Source organism: Pseudorasbora parva, chromosome 20 (assembly GCF_024679245.1).
Source record: "Pseudorasbora parva isolate DD20220531a chromosome 20, ASM2467924v1, whole genome shotgun sequence".
NCBI lineage: Eukaryota > Metazoa > Chordata > Actinopteri > Cypriniformes > Gobionidae > Pseudorasbora > Pseudorasbora parva.
This window is the reverse complement of record NC_090191.1, coordinates 5,657,609-5,670,443: the sequence shown is the minus strand read 5'-3', so window position 1 is coordinate 5,670,443 and position 12,835 is coordinate 5,657,609. Positions and strand designations below refer to the sequence as shown.

At 40.7% G+C, this 12,835-nt stretch overlaps 1 protein-coding gene across 1 annotated transcript in view; it reads right to left on the bottom strand.

The window, feature by feature from the left end:
• Positions 1-861: 861 nt before the first annotated feature.
• The window catches only part of LOC137049211 (NACHT, LRR and PYD domains-containing protein 12-like), a 64,125-nt gene continuing 52,151 nt past the window's right edge, over positions 862-12,835 (bottom strand). The window contains exons 11-12 of the mRNA XM_067427674.1: positions 10,467-10,513; positions 862-1,436 (exon numbers count right to left, since the gene is read on the bottom strand). Of these exons, the coding sequence (XP_067283775.1) occupies positions 862-1,436; positions 10,467-10,513 (622 nt within the window). The remainder of the gene's footprint in view (positions 1,437-10,466; positions 10,514-12,835) is intronic.

The window sequence follows — 12,835 nt, the reverse complement described above, 5'->3', positions numbered from 1 at the left end:
CTCATAGCGATCGAGTGTGATAGTCTAGTTCCAACAAAAATCAGTTCCTCCATTTTCTCTGAAAAGCCCAGATGTGGGGATGCTGGAGAGAGGAATGACATGTCCGGTGAGAGGGGCTGTTGCTCTGGTGTTATCGGAAGCTGAAGTATGTTGTCCTGGCTTTGCTGTCCATTTTCAAGAAAGTCATCTTTGGGTGCTGAATCTTGGAGCAGTTCTAATCCTTCACAGTCTGTCTGTAGTGAGCTCTGTGGGCAGGGCTCAGCTGGGAGTGTGTCCATGAGCAATTGTTGTGGCTGTGTGGAGTTCTCATTGTCCTTGTGGGATGTGTCAACCGAATGTCCATTCAGGAGCTGAAATGAAGTCCTGTGGTCATCCATACTCTGTATCAGGTTGAGTGGGTTAAAACACACAGATAGATAGATAGATAGATAGATAGATAGATAGATAGATAGATAGATAGATAGATAGATAGATAGATAGATAGATAGATAGATAGATAGATAGATAGATAGATAGACAGACTGTGAGATGATATAGTAAAATTACATGAGATATTTTTTCTTGTTTTCTTGAAAATAAAATCTAAATGAAGTTTTTCTTCTCGCTCTATCTATCTCTCTCTCTTACTCTCTCTCTCTCTCTCTCTCTCTCTCTCTCTCTCTCTCTATCTATCTATCTATCTATCTGTCTATCTATCTATCTATCTATCTATCTATCTATCTATCTATCTATCTATCTATCTATCTATCTATCTATCTATCTATACATATAATAAGAGCCCCTATATCATCTCACAGTCAGTGGTTTATCGTGAGCTCAAAGCATTATGTGTAGAATCTCTCATCAGTCTGCTCTGACTCCTCAACACAGTTTCACTGATGATTCAGACCAGAACCTAACCCCAGGATAGAGTGTGTGTGTGAATCTGGTCTGGACTGAGTGGATGAGGCTCATTGAGTCTCCAGAGACGCTGTAGAAGGACAGAGTTCCTGCTCTGGGATCCACATACACTCCTACTCTATAGATATCAGTAAACACTCCTCTACTGGGATCTCTTCTACACCTGATGGGCTCTACAGGGAGTCTAGTGTCTGTGTTATTGTGTTTGAATGAGTAACTGGAGGAAGAGCAGCCCAAACACCAGGACTGATCATTACCTCCAAACCGACACTCATCACCCCGTCCCTTCCTGCTGATGCTCTTATATGACACTGATATCCACACACCTTTACCACTCCACTCAATCTCCCAGTAACAGCGTCCACACACACTCTCTCCACACACACTCTCTCTACACAACACCTGAGGCACATCAAATCTGTCTGGATGATCAGGATACGGATGGACTGTGTGAGTGTGTGTAATCTCTCTGTTCCTCTCAGACAGACGGAGGCGATTATTCACTGTGTTCGGGTCCAGAGTCAACTTCTGATAATCTGATGAAGAGAAAACATCACAGTCAGGAATTATGAATCTCATCTGATAATGAACACTGGAAAACATTAACATTATTCTTACAGAAATTCTCTTGAGTTGAGATCTGACAGTTTCCCCAAACTCATCTCCAGCAACAGATCTGAGCCTGATTTATGATTCTTATCCTGTCTATAAATCTCATCTCATCTGTAGCTCAGCTCTCGACTCTCAGGTCTGAGCCTGATTTATGATTCTTATCCTGTCTATAAATCTCATCTGTAGCTCAGTGCTCGACTCTCAGGTCTGAGCCTGATTTATGATTCTTATCCTGTCTATAAATCTCATCTCATCTGTAGCTCAGCTCTCGACTCTCAGGTCTGAGCCTGATTTATGATTCTTATCCTGTCTATAAATCTCATCTCATCTGCAGCTCAGCGCTCGACTCTCAGGTCTGTTGCCTGATTTATGATTCTTATCCTGTCACTAGCTGTGTCCCAAAGTGAAGTGCGCGCACTTCGAAGGCCGCTTTTGAAGTGCGATTACGTCATAGCGGCACTATGAAGGCTGTCCCAATGTGAAGGCTTCACCTCTGAAGGCCGCATTTGAAGTGCGATTACGTCATAGCGGCACTACGAAGGCTGTCCCAAAGTGAGAGCTGCACCTTTGAAGGCCGCATTTGAAGTGCGATTGCGTCACAGCGGTGCGACGAAGGCTGCTGCAATTCATGAGCGACTTCTAAATGCGTCCTTCGGTTCTCAGGCAAAGGAAGGGTAGAGCAGATGGGACCTTCCCACAACGTCGCAGCCTTTCCTATCCCAGAATTCATAGCACACTGGTGACTACAGGATTGGACTGGTCCGCATTCCCGCGGCACTCGATCAGATTTCCCAGTTAAAAAGTTATAGCGGTCGGTAACTCAAGTGTAGCCTACTATTGAACACAACAGCGCAAGCGCTTGAAGGCTAAATAAAACGTTTAGTGCATTCGCACAGTTCCCAGTTCCCTGCCCTGAGCAACCATGATGAACTTTAATTTCCCAATTTTTAAATGCTATTTATTTCTCAACCATTCTCTCAAGAAGATGAATCAGTCCATTATCACCCTTTTCGCTGTTTCTTTCTTCTTCTTTTTTTCATACACTTTCTTTTTAAATAGCCTTCAAAATATAATCTGCGCGGGGCTGTATTTTCGTCCCGCTCCCGCTATTCCGCACCGCACCATTCCGCTCACGCGTAAAATTCACTCCGTGCTCACCCGCTATAAAGGATTTTATTCCCGAACCCGACTGATCCAGCTAAATTTAGATTTTGTTTCCAGAATCTATCTTTTAAATTTCCCTTACAGAAAGAGAGACACTGGGTATAGGAATTGTCCGTGCAATCATTTATTTTTCTTATAGCATAGTAGCCTACTGTCAACACCGTAGCTAAAACAAATATCACAGAAAAATAGGCTAAATCAAATGACATCTGTCACTCAGAATTATAAGAAAAAATGTGAATAAACGAAAACTTCTGACTTAGACGCTAAAATAAAGTTTTTTATATGAGTGAATGAATAAATGTTCAACGACGGTCACCAAAAGATCGATCCTCCAAAGGCTGAATGCGTGGCCGACACAGAACAATTTAAATGGCTAGGCTGTAGTATTAGTTTATTATTATTTTTTATGCAAGTTATTTGTAAATTAAACAAAGAAACTACTGTCTATGGTTCATTGTTACCAAGTCTGGAATGGGGCTGCATTTAGGCTACTGTTGCTTTGAGGTGTTTGTAGCCTATAGTCCACAGGTTAAGTTGTCTTTACTTAAGCAATATTTCTACCGCCCACGCCCCGCATTTTGGGATATATTTGGGACATTCTGGCCGTGATTCCGATCCTTTTGATTAACAATTGGAGGGGTTTTGTTATTCAGACCTGGCAACCCTGTCCCTTGGTTCGCCCTTCGTGCAGCTTCATGCACTTCGTGCACTTTGAAGGCATGGCCTGGCCTGGCCTTCGAAGTGCGCACCCTTCACTTTGGGACACAGCTTATAAATCTCATCTCATCTGTAGCTCAGCGCTCGACTCTCAGGTCTGAGCCTGATTTATGATTCTTATCCTGTCTATAAATCTCATCTCATCTGTAGCTCAGCGCTCAACTCTCAGGTCTGAGCCTGATTTATGATTCTTATCCTGTCTATAAATCTCATCTCATCTGTAGCTCAGCGCTCGACTCTCAGATCTGAGCCTGATTTATGATTCTTATCCTGTCTATAAATCTCATCTCATCTGTAGCTCAGCGCTCGACTCTCAGGTCTGAGCCTGATTTATGATTCTTATCCTGTCTATAAATCTCATCTCATCTGTAGCTCAGCGCTCGACTCTCAGGTCTGAGCCTGATTTATGATTCTTATCCTGTCTATAAATCTCATCTGTAGCTCAGCGCTCGACTCTCAGGTCTGAGCCTGATTTATGATTCTTATCCTGTCTATAAATCTCATCTCATCTGTAGCTCAGCGCTCGACTCTCAGGTCTGAGCCTGATTTATGATTCTTATCCTGTCTATAAATCTCATCTCATCTGTAGCTCAGCGCTCAACACTCAGATCTGAGCCTGATTTATGATTCTTATCCTGTCTATAAATCTCATCTCATCTGTAGCTCAGCGCTCAACTCTCAGGTCTGAGCCTGATTTATGATTCTTATCCTGTCTATAAATCTCATCTCATCTGTAGCTCAGCGCTCGACTCTCAGGTCTGAGCCTGATTTATGATTCTTATCCTGTCACTAGCTGTGTCCCAAAGTGAAGTGCGCGCACTTCGAAGGCCGCATTTGAAGTGCGATTACGTCATACCTGCACTATGAAGGCTGTCCCAATGTGAAGGCTTCACCTCTGAAGGCCGCATTTGAAGTGCGATTACGTCACAGCGGCACTACGTAGGCTGTCCCAAAGGGAGAGCTGCACCTCTGAAGGCCGCATTTGAAGTGCGATTGCGTCACAGTGGTGCGACGAAGGCTGCCGCAATTCATGAGCGACTTCAAAATGCGCCCTTCGGTTCTCAGGCAAAGGAAGGGTACAGCAGATGGGACCTTCACATAACTTCGCAGCCTTCCCTATCCCAGAATTCATAGCACACTGGTGACTACAGGATTTGAGTGGTCCGCATTCCCGCGGCACTCGATCAGATTCCAGTTAAAGACGGTAGCGGTCGGTAACTCAAGTGTAGCCTGGGTAGGCTACTATTGAATACAACAGCGCAAGCGCTAGAAGTAAATAAAACGTCCAACGTTAGTGCATTCGCACAGTTCCCAGTTCCCTGCCCTGAGCAAGATAAACTTTAATTTCCCAATTTTTAAATGCTATTTATTTCTCAACCATTATCTCAAGAAGAGGAATCAGTCCATTATCAACCTTTTCGCTGTTTCTTTTTTTCCCATACACTTTCTTTAAATAGCCTTCAAAATATAATCTGCGCGGCGCTGTATTTTCGTCCTGCTCCCGCTATTCCGCACCGCACCATTCCGCTCGCGCAAAATTCACTCCGTGCTCAGCCGCTATAAATTATTTTATTCCCGACCCGACTGATCCAGCTAAATTTAGATGTTGTTTCCAGAATCTATCTTTTAAATTTCCCTTACAGAAAGAGAGACACTGGATAGGAATTGTCCGTGCAATCTTTTATTTTTCTTACAGCCTAGGCTGTAGCCTATGTCAACACCGTAACTAAAAGAAATATCACAGAAAAATAGGCTAAATCAAATGTGACATCTGTCACTCAGAATTATAAGAAAAAATACAAACAAACGAAAACTGCTGACTTAGATGCTAAAATAAAGTTTTATATAGCCTATATATAGATATGAATGAATGTTCACTGACGACGGTCAACGAAACATCGATCCTCCAAAGGCTGAATGCGTGGCCGACACAGAACAATTTAAATGGTATAGCTTATTATTTTTTATGCAAGTTATTTGTAAATTAAACGAACTGCTGTCTATTGTTCATTTTCGTTAACTTCAAAGGTAGGCTAAATTAAAGAGAAGTGGTTTTTCTATAGCCTAGCTATTGTTTATTTTTGTAATGCACGTTATAATTTGTAGCTATATAAACACATTTATGTTTATACATATATTTTCTTGTCATGTAATTTAAAATGTGTAAATGAAAATAAATTGGTCTATTAGCCTACGTAGGCTTTTTACAACTACAGCCTATTTATAGACCAATAAAATAACTTAAGTTTAACATTAGAAACAACAAATTGTTATTATCAGCCAAACCAGAAGAAAACACTTTTCAACACTTTCATTGCGCTGAGCGGGAGAAGCTGGAGCTGGACCGGGATGGGGAATAATGCACAATAGAGACTCTGGTAAGGCCTGAGCGGGACATCATCTTCTGGGATGAGTGCATATGGAAGCCAAACAATCCAAAAGTGGGATGAGTCAGCGGGCTGTTACAAAGCTCGCGCCGCGCGGACATGTCATCCGCGCGGTTCAATAGACCGAGCCGCGCGGCCTCGTCAGCGCAGCGCGGACGTGTTTACTTGCGCTACCCAATGGACAGCGCGGCGCGAACCATAAATGCACTCAAATATAGGCTACAATAAAGAAACCCCTCATTCCTTACAAACATTGGTTCTCTGCTGAAGTTTAATTGTTTTCCTCTACAGTAGACAAATGAAATCGGGGATGAAATGCATTTTCTTTTGTTTATTATCTTGAAAAGTCAAGTCAGTGTTGTGTCGATACTGAACTGCACGCTATATGGAAATATCTGTAAAGAAACGTTAATGATTTTCAATATCATATTCCTCTTGAGAAGCGCCAACCTCCTGGTAATTATATCAGAGTTTATATGTTCAGGTAATTAATCTTATTAGCCTATTGTATGAAGTTTTGCATTCAGCTATTATTTGTAGACTGTAAATTACATTTTTTATTTGCTTCCGACGCCCATGACTGTAATACTTATGCTTTTTATATCTGAATTCCATAATTATAGATAGATAGATAGATAGATAGATAGATAGATAGATAGATAGATAGATAGATAGATAGATAGATAGATAGATAGATAGATAGATAGATAGATAGATATCATAATATTGATAACAAAGTCATTGAAGTTTCTGCTTCAAATGAACTTGTATCGATTAAAATTGTTCATTGCAGCGCTGGTGAGGATTAGTTCCATAGACCGTGAAAAAAAACGGATTAATTCGCACCGCGCTGCCCATTGGGTAGCGCAAGTAAACACGTCCGCGCTGCGCTGACGAGTCGGCCGCGCGGCTCGGTCTATTGAACCGCGCAGATGACATGCCCGCGCGGCGCGAGCTCTGTAACAGCCCGCTGACTCGTCCCACTTTTGGATTGTTTGGCTTCCCATATATTTCCACTGTCCTCAGCTTTGCGGGGCCGAATCGGTCGACGGCTGCATGGCATGCCATAAAAAATGCATCTGAGATGATGAGTTGAATAAAAATAAGTAGGCCTACTTAAAAAAAAAAAAAAAAAACTTGGACGTATATAGGCTAAATGTTTAAAATATATTGTAACAGTTACATTTAACATAAGAAATAAACTGTTAACTAATATTTGCAATTTGACAATATTTAACCGGCTACAGATTTACATGCTTATGGTCCAGCCCATCGTCGCAGGCTTTGAAGCATGTCAAAACCCAATAGAAAGCTCAAAAAAGTATAAGTAGTAGTATATGCTCCATTTCTCTTTTTAAAATCTCCTCACGACCGTGCGCTGTCAGTTGTCAGACGCTTGATTCATTGTTGCCAAGTCTGGAATGGGGTTGCATTTAGGCTGCTGTTGCTTTGGGGTGTTTGTAGCCTATAGTCCACAGGTTAAGTTGTCTTTACTTAAGCAATATTTCTACTGCCCGCACCCCGCATTTTGGGATATTTTGGCCCATTCTGGCTGTGATTCCGATACTTTTGAATAACAATTGGAGGGGTTTTATTATTCATACCTGGCAACCCTGTCCCTCGGTTCGCCCTTAGTGCACTTCGTGCACTTTGAAGGCGTGGCCTGGTCTGGCCTTCGAAGTGCATGGCCTTGGAAGTGCGCACCCTTCACTTTGGGACACAGCTTATAAATCTCATCTCATCTGCAGCTCAGCGCTCGACTCTCAGGTCTGTTGCCTGATTTATGATTCTTATCCTGTCACTAGCTGTGTCCCAAAGTGAAGTGCGCGCACTTCGAAGGCCGCTTTTGAAGTGCGATTACGTCATAGCGGCACTATGAAGGCTGTCCCAATGTGAAGGCTTCACCTCTGAAGGCCGCATTTGAAGTGCGATTACGTCATAGCGGCACTACGAAGGCTGTCCCAAAGTGAGAGCTGCACCTTTGAAGGCCGCATTTGAAGTGCGATTGCGTCACAGCGGTGCGACGAAGGCTGCTGCAATTCATGAGCGACTTCTAAATGCGTCCTTCGGTTCTCAGGCAAAGGAAGGGTAGAGCAGATGGGACCTTCCCACAACGTCGCAGCCTTTCCTATCCCAGAATTCATAGCACACTGGTGACTACAGGATTGGACTGGTCCGCATTCCCGCGGCACTCGATCAGATTTCCCAGTTAAAAAGTTATATTAGGTCTGAGCCTGATTTATGATTCTTATCCTGTCTATAAATCTCATCTCATCTGTAGCTCAGCGCTCAACTCTCAGGTCTGTTGCCTGATTTATAATTCTTATCCTGTCTATAGCTGTGTCCCAAAGTGAAGGGTGCGCACTTCGAAGGCCAGGCCACGCCTTCAAAGTGCATGAAGCTGCACGAAGGGCGAACCGAGGAATTGGGTTGCCAGGTCTGAATAACAAAACCCCTCCAATTATTATTCAAAAGTATCGGAATCACGGCCAGAATAGGCCAAAATATCCCAAAACGCGGGGCGTGGGCGGTAGAAATATTGCGTAAGTAAAGACAACTTAACCTGTGGATTATAGGCTACAAACACCCCAAAGCAACAGTAGCCTAAATGCAGCCCCATTCCAGACTTGGCAACAATGAACCAAGCGTCGTTAATGGACTAGCAGGTTCTGACAACTGACAGCGGAGATTTTAAAAAGAGAAATGGAGCATATATAATAATAATACACATATATATATATATATATATATATATATATATATATATATATATATATATATATATATATATTAGGGCCGGGACTTTAACGCGTTAATTAAGATTAATTAATTACGTGACTTTAACGCGTTAATTAATTACGCAAAAAAAAAATTGAACCACACTTATTTTTGCACCGCGGAACGTTTTTCAATGAATGAGTTTCGACGGACCGATTATACTGGAACACCAACTAGCGCTCCGGAGTCACGACAACAACAAACCATGAGAACATGAACGAAGAAGCTGATGAGACTGCTTTGCTTGGCCCCGTGGATGGGAAATTTTGTTTTAAAAAACGAAAGAATGGAAGCGTCGTCAAGAGCACGGTTGTGTGCAAGCTATACAACAAGGAATTTCCTTATCACCGCGGCACATCGAGCCTCAAATATCACAAATATGCTTTTGCTAAACTTAATGGCAAACATTGCGCTGGTCTGCTGGACTGAAATAAATAAACAATATTTTGTTGATTAAGCTTATGTATTCAGTCATTATTCAATGGTATACTAAAAATACATGTGAAAAATTACTTCTCATTGTTCTCAGGTCAAATATTTATATGCAATTAAAATGCGATTAATTTCGATTAATTAATTACAAAGCCTCTAATTAATTAGATTAATTTTTTTAATCGAGTCCCGGCCCTAATATATATATATACATTTTTTTTAAAGCTTTTTATTGGGTTTTGACATGCTTCAAAGCCTGCGACGATGGGAGACCGGACCATGTAAATCTAGCCGCTTAAATATTGTCAAATTGCAAATATTGGTTAACAGTTTATTTCTTATGTTAAATGTAACTGTTACAATATATTTTAAACATTTAGCCTATATACGTCCAAGTTTTTTTTAAGTTGGCCTACATTTTTTTGTTCAACTCATCATCTCAGATGCATCTAGCCTACTTTTTATGACATGATGCCAGCCGTCGACCGATTCAGCCTCTCAAAGCTGCGGACAGTGGAAATATGCCCTGATCATCCCAGAAGATAATGTCCCGCTCAGGCCTTACCAGAGTCTCTATTGTGCATTATTCCCCATCCCAGTCCAGCTCCAGCTTCTCCCGCTCAGCCCAATGAAAGTGTAGAAAAGTGTTTTCTTCTGGTTTGGCTGATAATTAACATTTCTGTTGTTTCTGATGTTAAACTTAAGTTATATTATTGGTCTATAAATAGGCTATAGTTTAAAAAGGGTAAGCTAATGTATAGACCAATTTATTTTCATTTACACATTTAAATTACATGACAAGAAAAAATATATATAAACATATATAGGCTAAATGTGTTTAATGTAGCTACAAATTATAACGTGCATTACAAAAATAAACAATGTAGGCTACAGAACAACCACTTCTCTTTAATTTAGCCTACGTTTGAAGTTAACGAAAATGAACAAGACAGTAGTTTCTTTGTTTAATTTACAAATAACTTGCATAAAAAATAATAAACTAATACTATAGCCTAGCCATTTAAATTGTTCTGTGTCGGCCAGGCATTCAGCCTTTGGAGGATCGATCTTTTGGTGACCGTCGTTGAACATTTATTCATTCATTCATATAAAAAACGCTATTTTAGCGTCTAAGTCAGCAGTTTTCGTTTATTTACATTTTTTCTTATAATTCTGAGTGACAGATGTCATTTGATTTAGCCTATTTTTCTGTGATATTTGTTTTAGCTACGGTGTTGACAGTAGGCTACTATGCTATAAGAAAAATAAATTATTGCAGGGGCAATTCCTATCCAGTGTCTCTCTTTCTGTAAGGGAAATTTAAAAGATAGATTCTGGAAACAAAATCTAAATTTAGCTGGATCAGTCGGGTCGGGAATAAAATCCTTTATTGTGTGTGTGTGTGTGTGTGTGTGTGTGTGTGTGTGTGTGTGTTGTGAGTGAGTGAGCGAGCGAATGTGTTTTTAGACGTACATTTGTGTAGTCCTGCAGTAATCCTGATCTCTCCTCCATGATCCACACTACAAAATACACACAATGACAGTTAATCAGTGAACACACACACACACACACACACACACACACACACACACACACACACATTGTCACACATTCACTCTCACAACACATTTTCTGACACACACACTAACTATCACAAACACTAACACACACTTACACACACACACACACACACACACACACACATTCACTTTTACACTCAGAAAACAGACACACACTCACAAACGCACACTCACACACGCTACCACACACAACACACACACACACACACTACACACATTTGATATACTTTATTTGATTCCACATTAAGTCAATTTCTAGAGGAATGAAATTCTCTGAATGATGGTTAGGGGTAAACGTGCCGATGATAAATAAAAGATTAATCTCTCACACAATATTTTATTTTATTTTATATAACAAAAGCGTTTAAATAAAGATGTACATCATTACAGTTTTTTTTCAACTGCTTACACACAAAATTGTTACTTGTCACACAATTTTTAAAACCTGACACTCAAACACCAGAACCACACACTAAATCTGCAAAACTATACACTAATTTTTGGCCTTTTACTCAGTTTTCAATTTCATTTAACACTTTTTGCAAAACACAACACACAATTTTCTATGCAAAACACAAAAATCTGACAGGAAGTTTCTTGATTTCCTTTTATAAACACAACCAATCAAAATGCCACACTAATTCATCAGTGCCTCACACTAACTCCTCACATGTGCAAACACTTGTTGCTTTACTTAACAACAACCAATCATAACTTTAGTAGTGGCCTATAAATAGGCCAAAGGTCAAATAATAGCTTTTGGACAATGGATGCAAACAATGCAGACAGAGTAAGAGGAGTTGTGGAGACATTGATGCTGCCTCCATCCAAGGTTGGATACGCCATACAAGAAGGTTCTTTCCACGGTGTCTGGCAAGAGGGAATATAGCATGTGACGTGGATGAAGTATTGTGGCCGGACCCAGCCCGGAAGAAAGATGGAGCCTAGATACACCCAACCATCTCCACATGCAAGCACACACATTATGTTTGGTTTTACACTACATGCTACAACACTACATATTTTTGATGTGTTTTTTTTTTCTTTTCAAACTGTGTACACTAATACTACATTTACAACCACAAAGAGCAAAAAATAAAATAAAAACATAAATAAAAAGTTTGGTTTTAATTTTGCTTTTGTTTTTACTTTATATATTCAACAGCTCCCAATTACATTCATTCATGTACATGTGAGCTTTTAAAAGAAGAGCTTTAGGTTTTGAATAACAGTGTGTATATGACATAATCAAAAATATAACATTATGGTAAAGGTGTTTACAACGTAAGACAAATGTTTGCTTTTGAAATATGTTTGTGATATTTTGACTGTGTTGTTTCATTTTGAAAGAGATGTGAAGCATTTTGCATCTTGTGTGTGGAATTCTTGAATTTGTGTGTTAAGTTTTGAAAAAAAGAGGAAACCTTTGGAAAATGTGTGTAAGCAGTTGAAAAAAACTGTAAAAAAAAAAAAAAAAAATCACGACAATTGGGCTCTAGGTGGCGCTACAAGCGGTTAAAAAAACTACAAATGGCTACAATCACCTGACCGTTAGTCTGATTGACATGTAAATTGGTATGCAGTGTCTTGGTCCAAGGCCCCATGTATGTATATAAAGACATATGAGGACTGTGCGCGACAAAATAATTTTTGTCTTTAGTGATTTTGCCTTCCAAAAAATAAGAAGTTTTAGCAGCAATGTTTTATTGCTGGTGGTAGCGCTATAACTGTTAAAAAGCTTTAAAACCATGGATTTCCTTTGGTAAATTGCTTGTATTGGCTGTAAATTGTCTTTTCCATCTGTTATCATATAATGTTCAAATCATTTGTTAGATCTCCTCATTCTGACTCTGTAGGTCAGTGGTCAGCAATTGGCAACCCGCGGGCCAAAAGTGTCCCGTCAGCGATAATATCTGGCCCGCGCCCGAATCTGCCGAATCCGGCTGATTGTTTTGATTGACCCGAGTTTGAGCCTCATCATTAGAGCGTCCGGCTCCGTGCGGAAAGACTCGAGTTTGAGCCTCATCATTAGAGCGTCCGGCTCCCGTGCGGAAAGACTCGAGTTTGAGCCTCATCATTAGAGCGTCCGGCTCCCGTGCGGAAAGACTCGAATTTGAGCCTCCTCAATAGAGTGTCCGGCTCCCGTGCGGAAAGACTCGAGTTTGAGCCTCATCATTAGAGCGTCCGGCTCCCGTGCGGAAAGACTCGAGTTTGAGCCTCATCATTAGAGCGTCCGGCTCCCGTGCGGAAAGACTCGAGTTT